The sequence below is a fragment of the Procambarus clarkii genome, chromosome 6 (assembly GCF_040958095.1).
Source record: "Procambarus clarkii isolate CNS0578487 chromosome 6, FALCON_Pclarkii_2.0, whole genome shotgun sequence".
NCBI classification, from domain to species: Eukaryota; Metazoa; Arthropoda; class Malacostraca; order Decapoda; family Cambaridae; genus Procambarus; species Procambarus clarkii.
Genome location: NC_091155.1, coordinates 20,389,628 through 20,414,329, shown reverse-complemented (window position 1 = coordinate 20,414,329; position 24,702 = coordinate 20,389,628). Strand labels below are relative to the sequence as shown.

The following is a 24,702-nucleotide window of genomic DNA, read 5'->3' as shown; positions in this document are numbered from 1 at the left end:
GAGAGATACAGGTGACCAGTGAGGGTCGTGGAGAGACACAGGTGACCAGTGAGGGTCGTGGAGAGACACAGGTGACCAGTGAGGGTCGTGGAGAGACACAGGTGACCAGTGAGGGTCGTGGAGAGACACAGGTGACCAGTGAGGGTCGTGGAGAGACACAGGTGACCAGTGAGGGTCGTGGAGAGACACAGGTGACCAGTGAGGGTCGTGGAGAGACACAGGTGACCAGTGAGGGTCGTGGAGAGACACAGGTGACCAATGAGGGTCGTGGAGAGACAGGTGGAGTCGTCGCTGCTGCTGACGACCTCACACTGAGGGAAGGTCGTGTGCACCAGCTCTTGCATTCCTACTCCAAACATTTATTCATGAAAGACACACAAGATGATGAAGATGTTTTAGTTGTGGATCCACAGCGTTGTCTTCCCTTCCTCTTACTCAAGTTATTACTGCTCTCATCACCTTTCTTATTGTGTTGCTTGTTTCTCACTTTGCTCTCACCAGTGTCTTAAATAATCTATACATAGTAGACTATATATGTCCATCCCAATCCCGGGATCGAAATACAGTATACAGTCTATGTAAGACATATAAGAGGAGGATCTTAACCTCTCCTCAAAGCCTCCTTAGGATCCCTCCTTGGGTAGGGATCCTCTTAGGATGTATCTAAGAGGATACCTACCGGTAGGGATCTACAGTATTTAGTCCTCTTTAGTAGTGCTAACTACTGAAGAGGATCCCGAGTTGGGTTCGAAATTTGCAGTCTGCATCTCCTCGTGTTTTCAACATATAGATAAATATAGATATAGATAATATAATATAAGCAGATCTGCACCACAATAGGTAGGGAAATACAGGTATGAGATGTATTTCAAAATACATCTGAAAAAATCTTCAAGAACGAGCGACTCTCAAGCCAGCGGACTTGTCCCCGTTGCTACCAATAGAGAGCGAGGGTATCATCCAAAGGAAGACATATATACATACATGACACATACTATACTCACACAAATACATCACTAGCCAATTAAAGTTACATAAACACCACAATGCTACAACACAACTAGGCCTAATATATGTCTAAAAAGCTATTTGGGAATGTGTCAATGAGTGACGGTGGTATTGGGGCGCAGCGTGTGACGAAGGTCAGTTCGGGCCTGGGTGCGTGGAGGCCTGCCAGTGCGAAGACCGACCGTGTGACCCTGCCACCGGAGACTGCAGGTGTCCGTCAGGCTCCCACGGACCTCTCTGCCTTCAGCGTAAGTAAGGCTTGCAGCAGGTCTGTGGTCTTGTGGAAGCCACCGCTGCTGGACAGCATCGGCTGGTTTTGTTGATTTCTGACAATTTCGGCTTACTCCTTCGGTACAATAAGTAACACCTTGAGCATGACAGCTGCTACTTCGAGCACGACGATTAACACAGGAGTATGATGACTAAACTCTTTGAGTAGAAGGACTTTCCCTTAAGCACAATTAATCTCTGTATACGATTGCTAATTCCTTGAGTACAACACTGACTCCACGAGTTAAATTACTAATCTTTGTAACTGGACTAACACTCTAGTAATATATCTATCCCTTGAGTACGATGACTAACAATTATATACAAAGACTAACCCAATCGGCGCACAGACTATAACCCCTGAGAAAGTTGTCTGGCCTTGATGTAAGATGATTAACCTCTTCAGGCAGTAATACGGTTGTACTCACCTAGTTGTGTTTGCGGGGGTTGAGCTCTGGCTCTTTGGTCCTGAATACCACCATCTAGGTATATACCCCCGCGGCATGAGCAGGTTCGGTCATAACAACAACTCAACAGTGTTAGTAACGGTAGCTCCTTCTCCCTGTGTGATGCTACAGGCTGCGAGGAGGGCCGCTGGGGAGAGAGCTGCCTGAAGCAGTGCCAGTGTCACGGGAACGCCACCTGCGACCGCGTCTCCGGCGAGTGCCTCTGTCCCCCAGGATTCATGGTAAGGCGCTGTCTCCGAACTACCTAAAATACATTAAAGTTATTTTGGCATTTTCTTAAATCATTTCGTGTTGGTAGGGAGATACCTTACCGTGCTGGCTGTAATGTTATTGTGGTGTGTTCCTCCTGTAGGGCGAGGAGTGTGAGGAGCCGTGCAGCGCCGGCCGCTGGGGGAAGGACTGCCGACTGACGTGCAGGTGTCTTAACGGCGCCTCCTGCAACCCCGTCACAGGCAGGTACGACCCGCACCAAGTAGATCTCTTTATGGACACTGGGTAAGTGGAATCACTTATAAAACAAGGTAGTGGAGGCAAACTTCACCCGTACTCTTAAATGTATAATAGAGTACGCTAGGGTTGCAAGTTATTGTATAACGACTGATTCCAAAAACAAATAGGGATCAGGAGCTGTAACAGTTTTAATAAGAATTGTAGGTAATAAATCTTAAAACAAATCTTGAAACTGTTTTTCAAGATCAAACGGCCACATTTCCGGAATGCTATTTTATATAATTACGTATTTTGTTTTTAATTTACCATGATGCAATGGTGTGAGAGGACTGTGGGAGCCAAGTGCTGCCTGTCCTCACAGTAGTCTCCACGCTGACACCTCTCCTGCTGCTCTGCCAGGTGCGAGTGTGGCCCAGGCTTCACGGGGCACTACTGTGGCCAGCCGTGCCCCCCGGGACTCCATGGACCCGATTGTGCCTTCATGTGCCAGTGCCCCGACGGTGCTCCTTGTGACCGGGTGACGGGGCAGTGCCAATGTGACCCCGGGTGGACTGGGCGAGACTGTTCCCTCCGTGAGTATCTCAGTGTTCCCATGTAATTCTTTTTTTCATGTTTCCATATATCACTAAATATCACCCTTTGCACATCTAACAAATGCTAAAATGTATGAACATAGAGGAATAATAAAGACAAGAGGCGTGTTGTTGTGTCAGGGTGTGCCGAGGGCCGCTACGGTGCCGGGTGTAGACAGTTCTGCACCTGCGGCCAGGGTGCCCAGTGTGACCCCTCCACCGGCGCCTGCGTCTGCCTTCCTGGTGCGTCTCTTTCATTGTCATACAAATTAAATAGAATTGATATTCTTTTGTTAAGTTGATTATAGAATCTTCTATATTCTTATGTTAAGTTGATGTTATATATTGACCTTCTCTTTGTGTAATTATTTATCTATTATAAAAAATTCCCATAATTAACATCCATTTGTATTTTTGATTCAACTTGACATCCAGTACTAGTACATATGTTTAGTAATGGCCTGTGACCTCTCCTGTGCAGGATGGGGAGGTGTGGAGTGCTCGGAGCCGTGTGCCCCGGAGTCCTGGGGTCCTGGGTGCCTCCAGCGGTGTGTGTGTGTCGCCGGGGCCACATGTGACCCTGTGACAGGTGCCTGCAGGTGCCCCCCGGGCCGGCACGGCCACCACTGCATCCAGAGTGAGTCTTTAGAAGCCAAGATATACCAGAGTACAATAATGGGGGTTTAGTACTTATCTGTAATAATTAATGTTAAGTTACTCTCTGAATAAAGCAGATGTGCTCAAAACAATGCAACTATGTGACATAGTTGTCACTTAGCTCCCTTCACATAGCTATGCTGCCCGAAACGCTGTGCGTGCTAGTGGCTTTATAAAATTGTAAGAACTCGTGTGTACTCACCTAGTTGTGTCTGCAGGATCGAGCATTGACTCTTGGATCCCGCCTGATCCTTACCGTGTGTGTGTGTGTGTGTGTATGTCTGTGTGTGTGTGTGTGTGTGTGTGTGTGTGTGTGTGTGTGTGTGTGTGTGTGTGTGTGTGTGTGTGTGTGTGTGTGCGCACAACATTGTCTTGTGTGCTTACTATCTCACCAGCTGTCCAGCCACTTGGACTGAACGGTAGAGCGACGGTCTCACTTCTTGCAGGTCGGCACTCAATCCCCGACCGTCCAAGTGGTTGGGCACCATTCCTTCTCTCCGTCCCAACCTAAATCCCTGTCCTCGTATCCTTACCAAATGCAGTATAGTTAGCACTTTCTCCTGATAATTCCGTTCCCTTACCTTACCGGTTCGTTCCGTGCAGTGTGCCCGCCGGACCGGTGGGGAGACAGCTGCCAGCACACGTGTCTCTGCCACAACGGAGGCACGTGCGACCGTGTGTCTGGGGCTTGTGTTTGCCTCCCTGGCTACACTGGCGCCAGGTGCCAAGACAGATGCCCCGCAGGGACCTATGGCGAAAGATGTCACTACAAATGCACCTGCCTCCATAATGCCACTTGCCATCACGACACTGGCGTCTGCATCTGTCCTCCGGGTTATACGGGAACTATGTGCCAAATGGGTCAGTTGCCTTGAAATTGCCAATACCTGTTTTCTTGAAATACTATGTCATATACAGCCAGCCACCAGTGGCGGCATGCCCCTGGACTGTACATACGTGTCTGTTTATGATCGCACCGTTCTTCAGAATGCAGTTCAGGCAAGTACGGTCTCGAGTGCCTAAGTGAGTGCCAATGTCAGAACGGCGGGAGCTGCGACGCCGTCACGGGTGCCTGCGTGTGTGCCCCCGGCTGGCGTGGACAACACTGCAACAAGCCCTGTCACCAAGGTCAGTACAAGACCTATGGCAGCGACCACCTTGTCACAAGGTCGAGTCCATGTGACCCTTGAACTTATTGAGCGGGTCACAACACTAAATATAATGGGGGTTCTGAGTTTAATGCTCGCTTGATTCAGAATTGGATCGTGCTCCATGGGTGCCAGGAAGCATCGCCAGGTAGCCACAGCTACATGTGTGTGTGTGTTTTGGTCTTTTGCAGGGTCGTGGGGAGATGAGTGTGGAGGTGTGTGCGACTGTGACCACGGTGCCACCTGTCATCACGTCACTGGTCAGTGTCAGTGTCCTCGAGGCTTCACGGGTGACAGGTGCCAAACAGGTTCGTTGAGCGCACTAGTCTCTCTTAAAAGGATGGGTTATAATCTAAGTGTTGTTTAAATAAGCGTGGTTTACTGATATTATATATTTTCTAATGTGATATATCATAGTCTTTGAAACCATTATAGCGGATTTCATCCATGGTAATATAATAACTTTGTTTACATGATTGCTGTGTCCTGATAAACCTATTATCGTTAATGGTCTGTGTTCTCTGGTAACCTGTGTCCTGGCTATCATGTGCCTCCCCCCCACCTGTGTCCTGGCTATCATGGGCCTCCCCCCCACCTGTGTCCTGGCTATCATGGGCCTCCCCCCCACCTGTGTCCTGGCTATCATGGGCCTCCCCCCACCTGTGTCCTGGCTATCATGGGCCTCCCCCCCACCTGTGTCCTGGCTATCATGTGCCTCCCCCCCACCTGTGTCCTGGCTATCATGGGCCTCCCCCCCACCTGTGTCTTGACCACCACACACGTGTCCATCCCCGCTCATCTGTGTCCTGACCATCATTACACGTGTCCACATATTCATCCACCTGTGTACTGACACCAACCCATGCTTCTGTGTCTTTCCAACGATCACTGTATCCTTCTTCCCTCCCCCCCGCTCCTCCTTTCCTACTATATCTTCCATGTATCCTCCATGTGTCTGGACAGTGTGTCCTGCTGGTTTCTACGGGGAGGAGTGCAGGGAAAGGTGCAGGTGTGGGCCAGGCCAGCCGTGTGACCATGTGTCCGGCGCGTGCATGTGTCCTCCAGGGCGCCGAGGGCAACAGTGCCAAGAGTGTGAGTACCCGGACACAGTTATTTGTATTTATATACAGGTAGGTACATCGGGTTGTGAGAGTACATACACTAGTGAGTATTACATTCTTGCAAAGCCACTAACACTTCGGGCAGGTCCTTAAACACCTCTAACCTCTCCTCATGGCTCTTGCTATTTAGTCCCGAAGGCCATTTACAGTACAGTAGTTGCATATCTTTGCACGTTTTCCAATTTATTGATGTACTACTGATATATGGGCACCATACAACCACTGCATATTACAATTTTGGTCTCACAAAGGATGTGATTTTTGTTGTTTATATATTTTGCCATCCATGTACAGTATTTAAAAGTAATTATATAGTTGGAAAGTTTGGTATTCTTTATTGTGAACCTTGCATAATGTTGTTTACGTGGTGCACGGGAGCTGTATAGTCGTAGTGGCTTAATGCTTTCTCCTGGATAGAAAACTGTCAACTTGCCTCAGGTGACAGTTTTCTTTCCAGAAAACCCTGACCTCTGTGGTACTCCACTAGTAATGCTTATCCAGTCTCATACATTCTCTAATTACTGCCCTCATTTTTCTTTCAGTTAAAAAATGTTTTCATCCATGGCAGAAGTGCCATCCCCTCCAGCATGTTGCAGTTTCCAGAACCTCTTATGTGGGACACTGTTGTAACACTTTTTTAGGTCCAGATAAATGCAGTCAACCCAACCATCTCACTCTTGTAAAATCTGTGACTATATTAATTAGAAACTAAGTAAATTTGTTACACAAGATTTTCCCATTTAAAAACATACTGAGTCTGTTATTATACAATTTTTCTCGGGTGCTCTGCCCATTTGATTTTAATTATTTTTTTCAATATTTTGACTACTTGTCAGCAATACAAGTCTATAATAAAGATTGCCTCCCCTGCTATTATTTTTGTAGATTAGACTATGTTTGCCTTTTTCCATATACTGTATCTGCTAAGACTCCTGTACACACACGACTGAAAAATCAATTGAAGTATGTAGAGTGCTGAGCTCAAATTTGTGTTCTCTCGGTTCCAAAGGTGAAACTCCATATGGGCCCACTGCCTTGTATTTACCTAGCTCCTTCAGTATATTTTCCATTTCATCTTGCATCACCTCTTGTGTACTCTATGGTAGTCTCTGACGTTAGTATTATCTGGTTCTCTGAAGTCTTCATTTTGCACAAACACACTTTGGAACTTCGCTTAGTGTTTCCCACATTTCTTTTTCATTCTCTGTGAATCTGTTTCCCATTTCCAATCTCTAAACTGTATCATTTACATGCAATTGGCTTGTAATGACTCCACAATCCCTTTCTCAGTTTCTTCTGCCTCTCTTCTCACTGCCATGGAGTTTTCTCGCTTGTTTGTATTGCTGGTAGGTTTTAGGGTTAGGCCTCTTCCTACACCGATTCAGTTATTTAGGAATTAGTTTTACATTTATTCATGCTTTAATAGTAATGCAAGATTACTAAATGTAAACATTCAATTACATTGCACCGAGGTACAAATAAACTCTGAGCCAGCCGTGTCAAACTGCAGCTCTCATCCCTTCCTTCCCTACAGACTGTGAGGAAGGGTGGTGGGGAAAGGAGTGCTTGCAGGAGTGCCAGTGCCCAGAGTCGGCCCTCTGCGACCCCATCAATGGCACCTGCTACTGCCCTGCTGGACGCCGTGGACGACACTGTAGAAGATTGTGTCCTCAGGGCCGTTATGGAGTGGGCTGCAAGCAGGTGGGCTGGAGAATGGAGAGGGGGAGGGATACACAGACAATGATAGGAATGGAGCAGTAATTAAAGGGGGAAGGAAAAGTTAATTTGGAAGATAGAAAGAGGAGAGCAAGGTATAGGGAAGAAAGGGACGAAGAGACCGAGTGGGAGGAGGAAAAATGTAGTGGTAAAAGAGAGAAGTGTCATATAATCCAGCCAAATAAATATTTCTTGAGAGCTGTTTATAGAAAATAAAATTGACAACATTTATTCCATATTACTTGATGCTGTCTTTGCTAGTTATATTAAACTCCCCTGTTTCACCCCCTGGATCTGCAGAAGTGTCAGTGTGGCAATGGAGGTACATGCGATCCAGTGACTGGTCAGTGCACTTGTCCCCCGGGTTTCTACGGCCCCACTTGTCACCTCGCCTGCCTCACCCATGACAACAACACTCACTGCCATCAGGTGAGATTTTCTTCTGCTGTGCTAAGGCACATTTCAAGTTGGGCAGGGTAGTGAGGCTAAGAATGTGGCATGGATCAACAGCGATAGAGTAAAATATTTATGATAATTTTAAAGACAACTTGTATACTGTACCGTATACTGATATTCCAGAATTTCCATTGATCAAGTTGGTGAGTAGAGTGCCAGGTGGCAATGCTGTTCTAACGACAGCTTGTGTCAAGACTCCTGCTACTAGGGGTTTGCTCCTGATTATGTCTGCATGCCAGATGAGTGTAAAATAAAGTATAAAAGTATAAGTATAAAGTATAATACTGCAACAAAGATTATTTCAATAACTATCTACACTTAATTATTTTTAATTACAGTATATTGTCTGCCTTTCTTTACCTTTAATCAGCAAGAAAATATAAAACCAATTTAAATTGAATATAACCATCAGTTAATTTGATAAATGTTATTTATATATTAATGATGAAGTGAAGTGATATATGTATATTAGTGATGATGAAACTGATGTTTAGTTCGTAATAAGGCAAATAAGACGCAGGGATTTATTTATCAAAGCGTTGGTCATAACACACTTGGTGTCTTATGAAACAATTTTAGCTATATCTTGCTCTGGTTGGGCCCCATTTAGATTATGCAATTCAGTTTTGGTCGCCGTACTATAGAATGGATATAAATTCACTAGAATGCATCCAGTGTAGGATGACAGTTAATCCCCCCAAATTAAAAACCTGTCATATGAAGAATGATTGATTAAGCTTTAATGACATTCTATAGTATGGCGAAGAATTAGGGGGTGACATGATATAGGTGTACAAGTGGATGAATGGCCATAACAAAGGGGATATTAATAGGGTATTAAAAGACAGCACACTAAACACTGGGTATAAGTTTCGATATAGGAAAGACCTGGGTAAATACTGGTTCGGTAACAGGAATGTTGATTGGTGGAACCAATTACCGCGTAACATAATAGAAGTAAGATCCCTTGATTGTTTTAAGCATAGGTTAGACATGTATGAATGAGATTGGGTGGTTATAAATAGAAACTGCCTCGTATGGGGCCAGTAAGCCTTCTGCAGTTACCTTCATTCTTATGTTCTTATATTCTTTTGTTTGTTTACTATGGGAGCCAGAGGTGTGAGTGTGAGCACGGAGGTGTATGTAGCGAGGCTGGGGAATGCCGGTGTCCTGCAGGATACATGGGCCCTCGCTGTCAACATACCTGTCCAAACAACACTTGGGGCCTTGCCTGTGCATTCAAATGTCAGTGCCAAAATGATGCCATCTGTCACCCAGGTGAGTGATAATCGTATGGTACGTATTTTAATGTTACATTAATTATATGATGCTTGGAGTACATATAAACCAAAGTAAGTATAACATCAAAGTTGAGACCAAATTTAAAATGGTGTTACTTTTCATGCATTACATAAACTTAATTAATGCAAATTTGTATTATGCTAATGTAATGCAATATTCATTGCTGCTTGTCCACAACTAAGAGGTAAAGAATTCAAGTCTTGTGCAGGATGGAGACATTTGGAAATGGTTGCTATCACTTCATGACTCCTCTTTTAGCAGTGAATAGGTGCATAACTAGTAACTGAATGGAATGACAGAGCCATGCTTTTGGCTAGGCAGTAATTATTTGGTTAGCAATCTCTCATTGCATTGCATTGCATCTCAAACACCTTCATAAAAGGCCTCAACTAGCAATGTATGGGTTTGTATGGCCAGGAGCACAGATCGGAGGCTGCCTGCACGCAACGGGCGCCAACACCACATCTACATATAGCACGCATAATGTTTCGGGCAGACTATTTTGTAGCAGGATACTGTACTGTACAATCAAACTAGACTTCTGAATTATATTCTTAATACAATGTTTTGTTATTCATGAGCCACATTACTTTGGGATTATGGTTACATAACTGTGAATTCAAGAGCTGCTTGTGTTTGTAATATCTTACTTATATATTAATGCTTTAGCAATTTAAATTTTTTAGCTGGCTTACAGCAATACTGTACATTTATATACAGTATTTATTCTTCTGAGAACATAATGCTCTACCTTCTATCAGCAACGGGCGAATGTCAGTGTGGGCTGGGATGGACAGGCAAGAACTGCGACTTGGAGTGTGAACCAGGAAGATATGGCCCTCACTGCAGCCTCGACTGTGCCTGTCATGCCAACACCACCTGTGACCGATTCTCGGGGTGCTGCGAGTGTGGTCCTGGGCGCTATGGCCGCTACTGTGAGCTGGGTATGTCACTGAAACTAAAAGTACATCTATTCTGGTTTGGCATTTTTTTCTTCAAATCTATCTTGTATTATCATAAATACAAATTTCTTCAAATCTATCTTGTATTATCATGTTGAAGGATTTGGGGCCATGACCAAGCTCTGGAACTTAAGGTTATTCAAAACATCTTTTGTATGTAGCTGCTTTTCAGATTTACAAATTTGGCAGACCAAGAGTTGATCAATGAGTATTAAAGGAGAGTTCAGAGTGATCTTGAAGCAAGGGGAATAATCAACCAGTTTGTGGTGTTGTATAAATTGGTAGAATGAGTGGAATTGTTTGGAGAAACCCAGTAGGAAAATACTTGATAATGAGAAAGTTGAGGATTCTGAGGATAAAAAGAACCAAGAAAATACAAAGATTCTGAGAGTAAATGGTAGGTAAAAAAATGGTTAAGTAAAAAAAAAAGAGTGAACGAGGAGTCAGAAATGTGTTTCCTTATAAAATAAGGTTCTTTTGTAAAAAAGACTGGTGCAATAGCCAATTAACTAATTACATTTCCCAAACATCTTTAAACATCTACCTGCTAATTGATGTAGCAGATAGAAAGAATCCTTAGAAAATCTGATGAGTGAAAGTAGTAAAAGTCTAAGCAACTATTTATATTGTTGACTATTGCAGCAAAAGGGTTAAGTGAAAACAACACCAGGGATGTAGGTAGAAAGAGAGCAACGTGGCAGATGTTTGCAAGAAGAGTGAGGGGGGAATGTTGGTATACAATAAATCATGAGGAGCACTGTACATCTAGTTTTATTAATAAGAATGGTGGTGATGAGGATTTACTACTGTGGTAGTACTGATCCTCTGTGATACTGTGTGCAGTAAGTACTGTAACATGAATCATTTAATATCTTTTACCTCTTCCTATACAGCTTCCCAATATTCTCTGCTATACAACAATTAATGTTCACTGTCAAAATATACTGTATTACTATAAAAGTTAAGATATACTGTATAATGATTTATATTTAATTCCAATATACTGTATTATTTTTCATTATAGTATTAAATGAATTAGTAAATTACAGCTCCATTGCTATCACTCTTTATCAACATAAATTGTGGAAGTGTAAACTCTAGTAACAACCACTTACCTGGCAGTGTGTCCACCTGGCTTTTACGGCGTGTACTGTACCGGTGTCTGCGAGTGCCAACATAGTGCTACGTGTGACCCCAGCACGGGCAAGTGTCACTGTGCTCCAGGCTTCACAGGTCCCACATGTGACCTTATCTGCCCAGAAGGTGAGGGCCCACACCTGGCTACTTTGTTGACCAGAATTTTGTTTGTTTATCTATACTACAATATTTTTATACAGTTGCAACAAAGTATCTTCATACAATTGCAACAAAGTAAAACTACCCATTGTTATTTTAAGACATTCTTAGTTATCCATTACGTCTTGAAACTAGACTAACTATTTACGATTTTGTTTTAAATACCGAAATTCTCTTCCTCCCTGCAGGAACATTTGGACCTGGGTGTGAAGAGGAGTGCCAGTGTGGGCCCTACCAATGTCGTAGGGACACCGGAGAGTGCCTGTGTCCCCCTGGCCTCATGGGGCCGCTCTGTACCCGGCGTGAGTTTTGCCAGTGTCATTAGTAATTGTCTGCCAATTAAAATGTCTCGTACAAGTACTGTATTAATATCAGATTTTCTATGTAGTACATTTCTTACCTCTGGAACTGTGTGCAGCAGGCAACTTGCAATCCAAATCATACCTGCAGTAACTATGGATGGAATGTTGAAAATATAGACCAATGCACTATAAAAAAATATTGCAAATAATTATATAAGAGCCCAATAGAGAAGGAAAACTCAAACCAAACTTTTCCTTTTCCATTTGCATCGTTGGGTATACTCTGTAATTTGGTTTTATGATGGAATATGTGGCATGGGGCCCCTGAAAGTGTTAATTAGGCCTTAATTAGCCAAAATTATTTAGGACTAAGACAGGTTGATAATTAGTCTGGCTTTCTTTAAATTCTAATAGGTGTACCACAAAGCATCAACTTTTAGGACAACAGCCCATAATTTGTAGATTCCATTCATAGCAGTCGTACTATTCATAGCATAGTACTATTATTTTTGAAGGATGGGTGGGAAATAAAGATACTGTGCATATTTCTGAATGCAATGTCATTTATAATTCCCATACCTGTACTTATTTTCTTGTCCATAAAATATTTTGTTATTTCAACCCACCATTAAATATTGCAGAGTGTAGTGCTGGAAGGTATGGTCCCAAGTGTGAACAAGAGTGTGAGTGCCACAATGGTGCCACCTGTGATCCTGCTACTGGCCAGTGCACCTGTCCCCCTGGCTGGCTTGGCCCCAAGTGTCAGGAGAGAGATGGTGAGTGCCACAAACACTTCTTCTATATCATTGCCTGACTATTGTAGAGATGAAATGCTGAATTTTGTTTTGTGTAGTGTACAGTACACTTTAAAAGTAAATCTAAAAGTATACATATTTTTAAATTGCTTGACAGTTCTGTTCCGAGAACTTGGTTAAATGATGCATAGTTTTTCTGGCACGTCAATAATGAGGCCGTTGGAGCTGTATAAGCACAATATCAGTATTTTTCCTAATCTTTGAGTTAGGTTCACAATTCTCTGCTACAGAAAAGGGCGAGAATGGAGTAGACAGAATCTGTCTCAATACCACAGGGTTTATTCCAAGAAGATGGAACACTATCCTATAATTTGGCCAGAAAAACGGCCGCTTTACAGATCGTACTTAACTCTGCATTACTGTAGTACCTTTGGGTGCTTAAAGATGCCAAATATTTTTTAGATGCTCATATTTAAGTTTTCACCATTGATATTCCCTATTTTTCTAGTTTAACTTCTGGAATCAGAGTGCAGTAAGCACCAAAGTTCTAATAATCATAACCCAGCTCACATGTGATGTAAAATAATTGTCCTCCTCTTAGGGTGTGTGCAGTCAAAACCCAGTATATGACTTAAGAACATTAATAGTTAACAGAATTATATAATTTTGTTAATGATGAATTTGCCATGAAACCATTCAAGGTTATCATATCTGTAAAAACAGTTTTATTGTACACATCATGCATGATACTAAATACAAAATTGCTGCATCAGATTCTATTTAGCAATACAATGATACGTCTGCCCTTGAATGGCTCGAAATTTACGCAATTTGGCACTCAAGCACTTTATTTTAGAACAAAAATGCTGATCACTTGCTCAACATTTGACCGTACAAAAGTGTGTCACAACACATGGCAGTTGAAGAATTGTCTTTAGAGGAAGAGGAGAGAAGGGAGGATGTCCCTAGCTGTGGCAAGCAGTGTTATAAACCTGTTCAATGACAATGCTGTCTCACTTTAGAAAGATTTTAAAACGCAGGCAAAAACAATTATTGTACAGGGTATCATTGGCAGGTACCCCTGCCAAACAATAACACATCTCTTCCCCACCACTTTCCACATATACCATCAACTCTTTTGAGTACAGATAAAGTGAGAATATATTTGAATTTATTTCATCTATTTATTGTGTTTAGGTTTGCATGCCAGGCTTGTAAACTTCCAGTTAAATTCAAATAAAGATGCCTTGATAAGTGTATTTTTGGGGGCTGAAACAGATTAATCTAATACAGTATACATTATTCCTTATGGAAAACAAATTTAGTTGGTATTCAAACAGCTTTGTTGAATGAATTAATTTAAAGTACCTAACTGAGGTATCACTGCATACAGTATCAAAACATTTATGCAGAAAATCACAGGAGAGGAGAATCAAGATAGTCATTAATGTAATTTAACAGATTTATAGTGATATTATTTTGTAATTGTTGTGCTTTGGTGAGCAAACAACTAAGGGCTCTGTAATTTTTTGTGGTAGGGGTGAGCAAACACCCAAGGGTACTAATGTATGGCTAACTGCCCTCAAAACATACTACTGTACCCCTGAATGGAAAAGTGACAGTCCAAGGTGATTGATTTGAGAAAGCTAGTCTCAGTACAGAATACTGTGTTACCAGTTAATTTTTCTCCCAATTAGGTTATACAACATCATTGTTGTTAGCATTTAGGACCTCCTCAATTTGAAACTTCATGTAGTTTTGGTCAATGTGAACATCAACAAGTTTTGTTTTATAATATGATAAAGCTTCTTCACATTTATTTCAGTGCTGCCTTACACTCACCCTGACCACCGTGACCGAGCTGACATTCCTGTGGAAGACAGCTGAACATTCATCCCTGTGGATAGCAGCCAAGTGTCCCTTCATAAGCAGCTGACATCAGCAGTCACCTTAACAGAACTCTGACATCTTGGAGAAGCAGAGTTGCCCTTTAAGCAGGGCTGCATCTCCTTATATAATCTGCAGAGTCCTTAAATGGACAGCTGAACTTTCCTTAGTGGATACTAGTGTCAATTAAACACTGACTCCTTGGAAAACAGCTAAGTGCTTAATTTTTGCCATTGATAATTTAAATGTGTGTAAAGAAAGTGCAGTATTTATCACCATGCTGCACAAATTCTGCCTCAACATAAACTACAGAAATTACATGTACAACACATAGAACATATGGTAAAATAAATGAAGTGTCACTGCTTAGCTGGTGACAACAAAGTGAAGAAAATTTCCAAATTTTCAGTGGTGTTAAAAGAAATTTAGAATACAATAAAGAAAGAGTACATGTAATTAAAATAAGCTTAACATTAATGAAGAAGTTTGTTAGTATAATAGTTGAATGTCTATAGACTCACTGCCTGCCTACTGATGGCTTTAAGTATATTTAAGCTGAAAAGAAGTTATACACTAAGTTATTATGCAAACCCATGACTTTAATGCAGTTCTCCAAAGCTGCAAGAGTGAATATTACAAAATGTAGCTTTAGAAGTAATTCCTTCTATTATTATATTGGTTTCATGTGTTCATTAAGTAGAGCATATATAGTCTAACCACTTCAATGTTATTCAAAATTATTTTATTAGTCTCGTCAGACTGTAACTCCACTTATACGTGGAACATCAACTCGGATACATAACATTCTATTAAATTTTCTAGAGCAATGCAGCATTAGGGTGGCAATACAGTACTGTATTAAGAAATCCTCCTTCAAATTTTTGTTTACTTTGACCTGTGTAAAATGTTTTAGCATTAAAAATAGACAGACTTGCTGCTGTTGGTGAATGGTGCAAGTTTTAACGTAATTGCCAACTATTACTGCCATGCAAGTTTTTTTATTGCACTGATATAGTCTTCATCTTTAAAACTCAAGACAAAAAAATGCTTTTGTGATTTCATAACTTCCATCATACAGGTGAAACTGTACATCAAGCAGCAAATTGCTTTGCAGAAGGAATATTTGCTAGAAGCATTTTGAAAGTCTTTAAACCTGGATAATCAGCTGGACCAAGAAACTAGATTCATATTCCTTAACTTGAGTCTCTGACCTACCAGATTATTATGGCTTTAGAAATGTTGAGTTACTAAACACTTCCATTAATGTCCGTGTTACTGATATGTACGTAGGTAAGGTAAATATCAGAAGGCGCTAATCCATTACGACTACATTAGCTTTCCTAAAAACTCACAAAAATGTGTGACTTTAGAAATACATACACAAAATAAAAATTAAATAATGAATTGAGCACTTTCATCCCTCTTGAAGTTTGTCAGACACTGAACATAGGGACAGGACAGACCAATAAGCAAATACTTGCCATCTAGCAACAACATAATAAATAAAAGGGAAGACAATTAGTAAAATTATACAAGCTGCATGTGACTAGCCAGTATTTAAATATATGAACCAAACTTATGAAGAAATATACAAAAACCCTGCACAACAATTATGTAAACATAAAAGTACAGTACTGTATACTTTTATTAACTAATATTTAAAATGATGGAACATGCTGTAATGTTATTACAGTATTCTGATGTTAATATTCTGCCTACCTAGTGTTGCTATAACCACACCCCTAAGATTGTACTTGCCAACAAGTCACTTTCCAGATTTCCATCCCCTTTGTGATAAAATCCAACACCACCACAGGTTTCAAAACTAGTGAGCTTGGGACAAAGTCTGTCCCTGCAGACTTTTGCAGCGATTCCCTGCCTCCCTCGAGTTTGCAGACCCTGCATTGTTTTGAATGTTTAATAAACCAAAGACTACCATTACGTCCAAATATGTTACATCTATTAGGAGGACATCTGCAAATAGCAATACTGTGTAATAATGATGGCATACAGCAAATGTGAGTGTGTTAGTCTTATACGAGTTATAGATTCCTCAACATGATTATGATGGTCAGAGATAAAGTGGTTCCTGGATGAAATCCTACACAAAGTCACTTAAAATGTATGAAAATAATGCAAGTTCAAGTTTTTGCCTTTTAAGATGTGCCAATTTGTGTGTAATGCTGTACAGTACTTGTGCAGAATGTGTATAGCTTATGGTAGGAATATTTATTTACAGATAAATAATCTATTTTGCATAACCAAATAAAAGATGTATAATGTATATTATTCTTATGCAATTGCCAATCATTTAATAGAATTCTGCAAAGCCTGTTAAGGACTGTACTTACAATTAACATTTAAAGCAGGACTGCTTACACTATAAATACTGGTACTTATGTGTTCACAAATATTTTATCTGCCGAAACAATAAAACGAGCAGCGTTGTTATTCGTTATGCAGAACCATCAAACCGATTTTTTAGCATTGTACTAAATATATTAAATTATGCTTTACATAAATGTGCATCATTATTTGTTGCTTAGTAATTTAATGTACTGCATTTATTAATGTCTGTGCCATGTAAAGCTTTGAGATGAGTTTATTAGTGTCATATGTGCGTGTGTGCACATGTATGAGCATAGTTAAGGAAGCAGTCATCACTTGACTGAAGGTAAAATTATACTTACTAAATAAATATATATATAGTAAGAAAAACATTTTGTTTATTTACTATTTATTAAAATATTTTATTGTCTCTTGTTTCCTTTTCGTATGACAGTCCAGCCATCCTTCTCATCTTCAAGGTGCTGCCGTTCCAAGTCAGTAAGTTCTTTTGGAGTCTGGCCGTTACAGGTGTTGGCTGACAGTTTATCGCCTTCGTTCAGCTGCAGTCCGCTCATATGAGCAGCAACCAACAGAGGTGCATTATCCTGTTAAACAGAATGATAGTACTATTCAGAAGTAGCTATATATATATAGTGTGTTCATGTAAACTACTGCCAAATTCAGAAATATAATATAGTAGTAAGACTTAAGATTCTATGAAAGAAGCCTGTTAAAAATGAAAAAACTGCTGTGTGCAAGTTTATACCACAGTACTAGTCTCAACTATGTATCTGAAATACAGTAGTGTACTGGTCACCCTAGGCACTACGTAAATTAAAAATAAAAGCAGTATAAAAACATGATGAATAAATGTTAAACAAAAAAAAAGGAAGATATGAAGTTTGGTGAAGGAGACAATGATTGGAAGTTGGTTGAAACATTATGACCTTTTGTAACAAATGCTAAATTAATTAATTAATAAATTATAAATTTGAAGTGGCACACCATGGACAAAGGCACTGAAATCAGTATTTAAAATTGGCATAGATTTTGCTCTAAGAATGATCCCAGAGAATCTAATGGAGATGTATGCCAAATTTTGCAAAATACAGTATATGATGAACACAGACATTCATACCAAAACAGAGGAAGGACAAGGAAGCAGGATTGGTTCAGCAGAAATTGCGAGGGGTGCCAGAGAGGACAAGACAAGAAAATGGATTCGATAGTGGAAGAGGCCTTACCCGCAAACATAACAGCAATACAAGCAAGAAAATTACACAGCGGTGAGGAGAGGGGGCAGAAAAGAACTGAGAAAGGTATAGCAGACAAATGTAAGAGATCCAGGCCTTTTCTAGAAATTCATTAAAACCAAACTGCATGTAATGGGTAAAATCCGAAGACTGAGAATGGGGAACAGGACTATTGAAAATAAAAATGTGTGAAATGCTAAATGAACAGTTCCAAAGTATGTTTGTACAAAATGAAGATTTCAGAGAGCCGAACCAAATACCAATTCCAAAACACACCATAGAATACATAAGAGGTACTGTATCTTAAGACAGTGAAAAAATTACTCATGAGGCTAGTAAGAAAAAGCGGTTAGACCTGATGGAGTTTCACCTCGGGTGCTGCTAGAATGTGCAACCAAGGTGAGCATTCCACTCCAATTAATATTTCAGACATCTTGTGCACAGGAATCTTAGCAGATATATGGAAAAAGGCAAGCATAGTACCAATCTTTAAAAAATGGTAGTCGAGAGGAGCCTCTAAATTACAGACCTGTATCATTAACAAGCGTGGTAGTCAAAATACTAGAAAAATATAGTTAAATCCAAATGGGTTGAAGACCTAGAGAGTAATGACATAATAACGGACAGACAGTACAAGTATGGTTTTCGAACAGGAATATCTTGCGTAACAAATCTCAGTTTTTTTTTATGATAAAGCCACAGAGATACTACAGGAAAGAGGTGGTTAGGTTGACTGGTCTGTCTGGACCTAAAAAAGGCATTTGATAGTTCCCACACAAGAAACTATTCTGGAAACTGGAACATGCTGGAGGGGTGAGGGGTGAGAAGTAGTCTTCCATGCATGGCAGAAAGACTACTTCTGACATGGATGAAAAATTTTCTGACAGACAGATGAGGACAATCAGAGACAATGTATCTGACTGGAAGTGTGTTACTAGCGGAGTATCACAGGGTTCAGTTCTTGCACCAATTATGTTTACCGTCTACATTAACGATCTACCAGAAGGAATACAGAATTATATGAACATGTTTGTGGATGATGCCAAGATACTGGGGAAAGATAGGAGATGCAGATGATTGTAATACCCTTCAAATTGATCTAGATAAGTGCTTGGAGTGACAAGCGTCAAATGGAATTCAATGTGAATAAATACCATGTTATGGAATGTGGAACTGGAGAAAATAGACCACGCACAACTTACAAATTATGTGGAAAGGAATTACAGAACTCTAATAAAGAAAGAGGCCTAGGGGGTGGTTATGAATAGTAAGTTGTCACCAGAGGACTACATAAAGAACACTGAGAGGAGCGTATGCCTCGCTTTCCAACTTCAGACTTGCTTTTGATTATATGGATGGTGAAATACTAAAGAAACTGTTCATGACTTTTGTGAGACCAAAATTGAAATATGCAGTAGTTGTATGGTGCCCAAATCTCAAGAAGCTCAAACTGGAAAAGGTGCAATGCATGCTACAAAATGGCTTCTGGAACTGAAAAACCAAGAGGTACAAAGAGAAACTGGATGCGTTAAACATACTAAAAGTAGAAGATAGAAAAAAAAGAGGAGATACGATCACCACTTACAAAATACTAACAGGAATCTACCAAAGTGACAAAGAGATTCCTGAAACCAGCAACTTCACGAACAAGTGGACACAGATTTGAGTTAAAGAAACAAGTGCCAAAAAATATTAGAAACTTTTCTTTTGCAAACCGAGTGGTAGACAGTTGGAACAAGCTAAGTGAGGTGGTGGTGGAGGCCAAAACCGTCAGAAGTTTCAAAGCATTATACGACAGAGTACTGGGAAGACGGGACACTACAAGCGTAGTTTTCATCCTGTAACTATATTTAGGTAATTACAAACCTATAAACACAGTATAGACTTACTTCATTTTCCACATCAGGTTGTTCTTGTATCCTACAGAGAGACAAATCACACTTTGGCATTTTGGATAACTCATCCATCACCTGTGCATCATTGCCTGCCACACACAGCTGATAGAGATGACACAGGCACTTCCCAATCTAGAAATGAAATACAATGTAATTTGCTTTTGTTATACTTTGCATTACAGTAATTTGCATTATGTAATTTGTTTTCCTTATACTTTTGCATTACAGTACAGTACTTACTATTTCAAAGCACAAATAACCTGTATGAATGGTGCAAAGTTGTTGCACTCTTTAAATGATAAATATCGCACACGTGATAAAATAAAACTAGGGCCCAGTGAAAAAGCTAAGTAGGTAAGTATCAAAAGAAGGCACCAACCTAGAAAGACACTGTTCTTCTCTGGAATATTAAAAAATAGCTAAATATAATTAAGGATGCTAATACAATAGCAAAAAGACAAGGTGACTGACATCAAAGCTACTGGATACGCCATGAATTCTGTCTAGGGGACAAGTGATACTGAGGGACATTTGGAAAGTAATACTGACGATTATCTTGCCTGAAAATATAAGTTTGCAAGTTAAAAGTTAAGGATAAGTGTGCCTGAAAAAACCCTAGCTCTGATAAGTGAGGGTAGTGTGCCACGGCATAAAGCTAACAAGGACAGACTGTCGGCTTAGTAACATTTTGTGATAACTACATTTACATAGTAAGCAATCGTGAAATGACAGCAGGATTTTTTTAACTACACCAACTAGTGGTTACCATATACATCATTACAATATTATCATTACAAATGAGCTTTAGCACAGTTATCACAAAGAAATCGGATTAACATAGTAAGGAAAAATTGTGAAAGAGTAAACCATTAGGATGCCAGATTTATGAAAAGCTGATTACGAAGGCTTAGGGATTTTCTTGGGAAGGATGGATTAAGCAGATCAAAATGTGGGAGATTTTTGACACACTAGCATGTTATACCCTATCACTCGCTGTCTAATTACAAAAAGCAACATGTGAGACTCACCTCTACATCAGACTCGTCATCGACAAGAGTATTCAGTTCTTGATCCATTATTGTTGCTAGATAATCTGCAACTTCTTCAGGTTCAAGATCCTCTGCCAAGACAAGAATTTGAAAAATTACTTAAAAAAACCTGCTCATGCAGCTGAACAAATATTTAGCCAAATTTCAAATGAGGGACTCTGTTATAAATTTGTTTAACTAAAAAATTAACATTTCTGCACCTTGCCAAAACATGGGTAAATGAAAATACTTAGAAAGGAAAGCTGATGTATTGCAGGGGTGTGAACCTTATTATTTCTAATGAACAGTATGGAAGTATATGCTTCATCACAGCAAGAAGTGGTTAGAAATGTTGAAGAGGTGGAAATATTAGGGTGAGGTTTAAGGTCAGTCAGGTACCTAGACATAGCCGCATCAAACCATTCTCCATTTTATACCACATCTCTCAATTTCTGACCAACCGAGGCAATCACAGAGCATACGGCTTTGCATTACAAATACTGTACTGTATCTCTGTTGAGCTTCAATACAGCTCTCACAAAAGCCAGACATTATCAAAGACCCAGTTTACTACACAAAGAAATCACATGCACATAATGTATTTATAGAAAATCAGTAAGAGCCATGAGAAACTAGATTCAAACCTTATGCGCTTGAATTTCCAGGCACGCTCTAGACCATTACACCACAGCATGGTAAATTCATTGCAACCTGGGATTCAACCGAATCTTCTAGGGTTCCTGAGGCTTCCACTGAAGCCTAATCAGGGTTCCACAACCACAATCAACCACAAGTGGATCCTTACCAGAAAATACAATTTGATAGAAATTACTTCATGGAGGGAAAATCCATTGGGCAGATTTGGTCCCCTGTTTAAAGGGGTCCATTACAGGGAGATTTGGGAGGGTGCATTAAATTCCTTTGCCCTGCTCATGCCTTCATCATGGCTAAATATTACACCATATAAATACATTTATGTGCTCAATCTTTTAACACCACACCATAAACAGTATTGTAAAATGCAAGGTATTTGAAAGAGTTGACTTTAGCATGTTCCCAGTGATATACAGAAAAAATAGATAGATTCAAAATAGTCATTCATCTGTTAAAAGTGAACACAATATGTAAAAAGTTATAATTTCCTTAGCATTTCTGAAGAAAATAAATTAATGAATATAGTTGGTGTAGTCTCACCATTGTCATAGAAATACTGTTCAATGATGCCAACCATCCATTCAGCTATGGCCGCACTCTCCTTGCCACCTGCTTCTTGTTGAACAGCAAACTGAAAAATACAATAATAGGTCTAGGAGTAAAAAGTCTAAAGTAATTATTCGCCAAATACTGAATTAAATGATGACTTTAAAGACAATGATTAGTTTAATATGTCTATATCCTATACACTCAATTATTTGATAAAATTATTAAAATATAAAGTAAAAATCTTTGACGCATCATAAAAGAAAAAATTTCCTTTTCTTCTCTGTGATGCTGAGTTACTATCAAGATACAGAGCAGCCACATTGTTTTATTAGTATATTACAGTCATTCATAAAGAAGCCATAAATAGCATGGTACTTACTGCACTGTTAAAAAGAGGACATTATTGCAGTATGATATAATATGGCATAGCAGGGTTAAACATACAGCCTGCGAACCATGTGTTGTCCACCACCCTTCTATATGCAGCCTGCAACACTCACTACATTAAATGCATTTTGAGCACCCAACTAACACAATTTAAGTCAAAAGTACAGTACTGCATATGTATTGGCACATTATTCTGTTTAAACCATAACTACCTTTTATTTAACTTCACCATTATGGAATCCGAGGCCTTGCCCTGAACTATATTCGTTCCTATCTCGGTGACAGATGCCAATATGTAGACATCAATAACATAACCTTCCCCACTCTACCATTAACAGTAGGAGTGCCACAGGGCAGCATCTTAGTATCTCTATTTCTTTTAAACATTACTGATCTGTCATATGTGTAACATTTTTAAGCCTATACTACTTGCTGACGATACTATCTTCATCTAGGGCGCCTGACAGCTGAGTGGACAGCATTTCGGATTCATAGTCCTGAGGTTCCGGGTTCGATCCCTGGTGGAGGCGGAGACAAATGGGCAAAATGTTTCTTTCACTATGATGTCCTGTTAACTAGCAGTAAATAGGTACCTGGGAGTTAGACAGCTGCTACGGGCTGCTTCCTGGGGGTGTGTAACAAAACTGAGGCCTGGTCGAAGACCGGGCCGTGGGGACTAAGTCCCGAAATCATCTCGAGATAACCTCAAGATCTATTCTGACCCCAACCCAGACACTAAATAATGTTAATAACGAATTGAAAAAGAAAAAAGTCCACTCATGGATGTCAACCAACAAACTCACACTAAACACAGAAAAGACCTACTACATTTTATTTGGAAGTAAATCATCAAATGAAATTCAACTTCAGATAGACAATGTTAACATCAGCAATAAAAATGACTGGAAAGGTCCTTGGACAGGAACATTACCCTTTCCAGTACGTTACTAAAAATGTTACTTTAATTAAAATAAAAAACTAACACAAACTTACCTGTAGAGGATTCCAGCTCCCGAGTGCTACTCCAACGGCCTTCTTGAAGGTGGGCACCATGGTGGTGGTGTGTATTGACTGTGGTCACCACGGGCTCAGGGGCTGGTCACTCACACAGGGTTGTATTGACTGTGGTCACCACGTGCTGGCCACTCACACACTCACACAGGGATGGTGCAGACGCAGGCACGATCGTCGTCGCCCGTAGCACAACACAACACACACAGGGTTGCCACATCCAAACTGCTGAAACTAGCGAGTTGACGGTCTAAAAGTAGCGAATTTGTAATAAGAGTAGCCCAATTTTTTGTTTAGTGACTGATACTGTTTTTTAAGTAATATATTTTGACAGAGTAATTGTATTTTGCATTAATTGTATTTTGTCAAGATGTTAATTGTTTTATTAATGTTATTTCTGCTCACACACACACTTTATATATATATATATATATATATATATATATATATATATATATATATATATATATATATATATATATATATATATATATGATATATGTAATATATGATATATATATATATATGATATATGATATATATATGATATATATATGATATATGATATATATATGATATATATATGATATATGATATATATATGATATATATATGATATATGATATATATGATATATATATATATATATTGATATATATATATATATATGATATATATATATATATATATATATATATATATATATATATATATATATATATATATATATATATATATATATATATATTATATATATATATATATATATATATATATATATCATATATATCATATATATATATATATATATATATATATATATATATATATATCATATATCATATATATATCATATATCATATATATATCATATATATATATCATATATTTACATATATCATATATATATATATATATATATATATATATATATATATATATATATATATATATATATATATATATATATATATGATATATATATATATATATCATATATATATATATATATATATATATATATATATATATATATATATATATATATATATATATATATATAATAAAAAAATAATAGGATAAGTTACCAATATTTACTGTATGAAGCATAATGGATGTAGAGTCCTTCCACGTCTTCACAGTTGTAGATTATCAAGATCTTCGATCAAAAACGCATATATAACACATATATGCGCTGGCGTGTGTTCGCTTCGGTTCTCGTCTGCCA

General features: G+C 39.2%; 2 protein-coding genes across 4 annotated transcripts in view; one reads left to right on the top strand and one right to left on the bottom strand.

Moving 5' to 3' along the window:
- The window catches only part of LOC123753914 (multiple epidermal growth factor-like domains protein 6), a 62,461-nt gene extending 45,336 nt beyond the window's left edge, over positions 1 to 17,125 (top strand). For all 3 annotated transcript variants that reach the window (XM_069306146.1, XM_069306154.1, XM_045735881.2), the window contains exons 15-32: positions 1,131 to 1,256; positions 1,857 to 1,966; positions 2,098 to 2,201; positions 2,595 to 2,767; positions 2,909 to 3,010; positions 3,249 to 3,404; positions 4,028 to 4,285; positions 4,412 to 4,552; positions 4,764 to 4,880; positions 5,536 to 5,664; positions 7,228 to 7,394; positions 7,710 to 7,838; positions 8,981 to 9,143; positions 9,929 to 10,111; positions 11,252 to 11,392; positions 11,614 to 11,727; positions 12,369 to 12,503; positions 14,308 to 17,125. In XM_069306146.1, the coding sequence (XP_069162247.1) occupies positions 1,131 to 1,256; positions 1,857 to 1,966; positions 2,098 to 2,201; positions 2,595 to 2,767; positions 2,909 to 3,010; positions 3,249 to 3,404; positions 4,028 to 4,285; positions 4,412 to 4,552; positions 4,764 to 4,880; positions 5,536 to 5,664; positions 7,228 to 7,394; positions 7,710 to 7,838; positions 8,981 to 9,143; positions 9,929 to 10,111; positions 11,252 to 11,392; positions 11,614 to 11,727; positions 12,369 to 12,503; positions 14,308 to 14,369 (2,510 nt within the window). In that variant the 3' untranslated portion in view covers positions 14,370 to 17,125. The remainder of the gene's footprint in view (positions 1 to 1,130; positions 1,257 to 1,856; positions 1,967 to 2,097; positions 2,202 to 2,594; positions 2,768 to 2,908; positions 3,011 to 3,248; positions 3,405 to 4,027; positions 4,286 to 4,411; positions 4,553 to 4,763; positions 4,881 to 5,535; positions 5,665 to 7,227; positions 7,395 to 7,709; positions 7,839 to 8,980; positions 9,144 to 9,928; positions 10,112 to 11,251; positions 11,393 to 11,613; positions 11,728 to 12,368; positions 12,504 to 14,307) is intronic.
- Positions 17,090 to 23,707, bottom strand: LOC123753915 (pre-rRNA-processing protein TSR2 homolog). The gene is made up of 5 exons (XM_045735882.2): positions 23,457 to 23,707; positions 22,068 to 22,158; positions 20,874 to 20,965; positions 19,840 to 19,977; positions 17,090 to 17,302 (listed from the first exon to the last, which is right to left on the bottom strand). Exons 1-5 carry the CDS (start codon positions 23,514 to 23,516, stop codon positions 17,120 to 17,122), a joined length of 564 nt encoding a protein of 187 aa, XP_045591838.1. The 5' UTR covers positions 23,517 to 23,707; the 3' UTR covers positions 17,090 to 17,119.
- Positions 23,708 to 24,702: the final 995 nt, after the last annotated feature.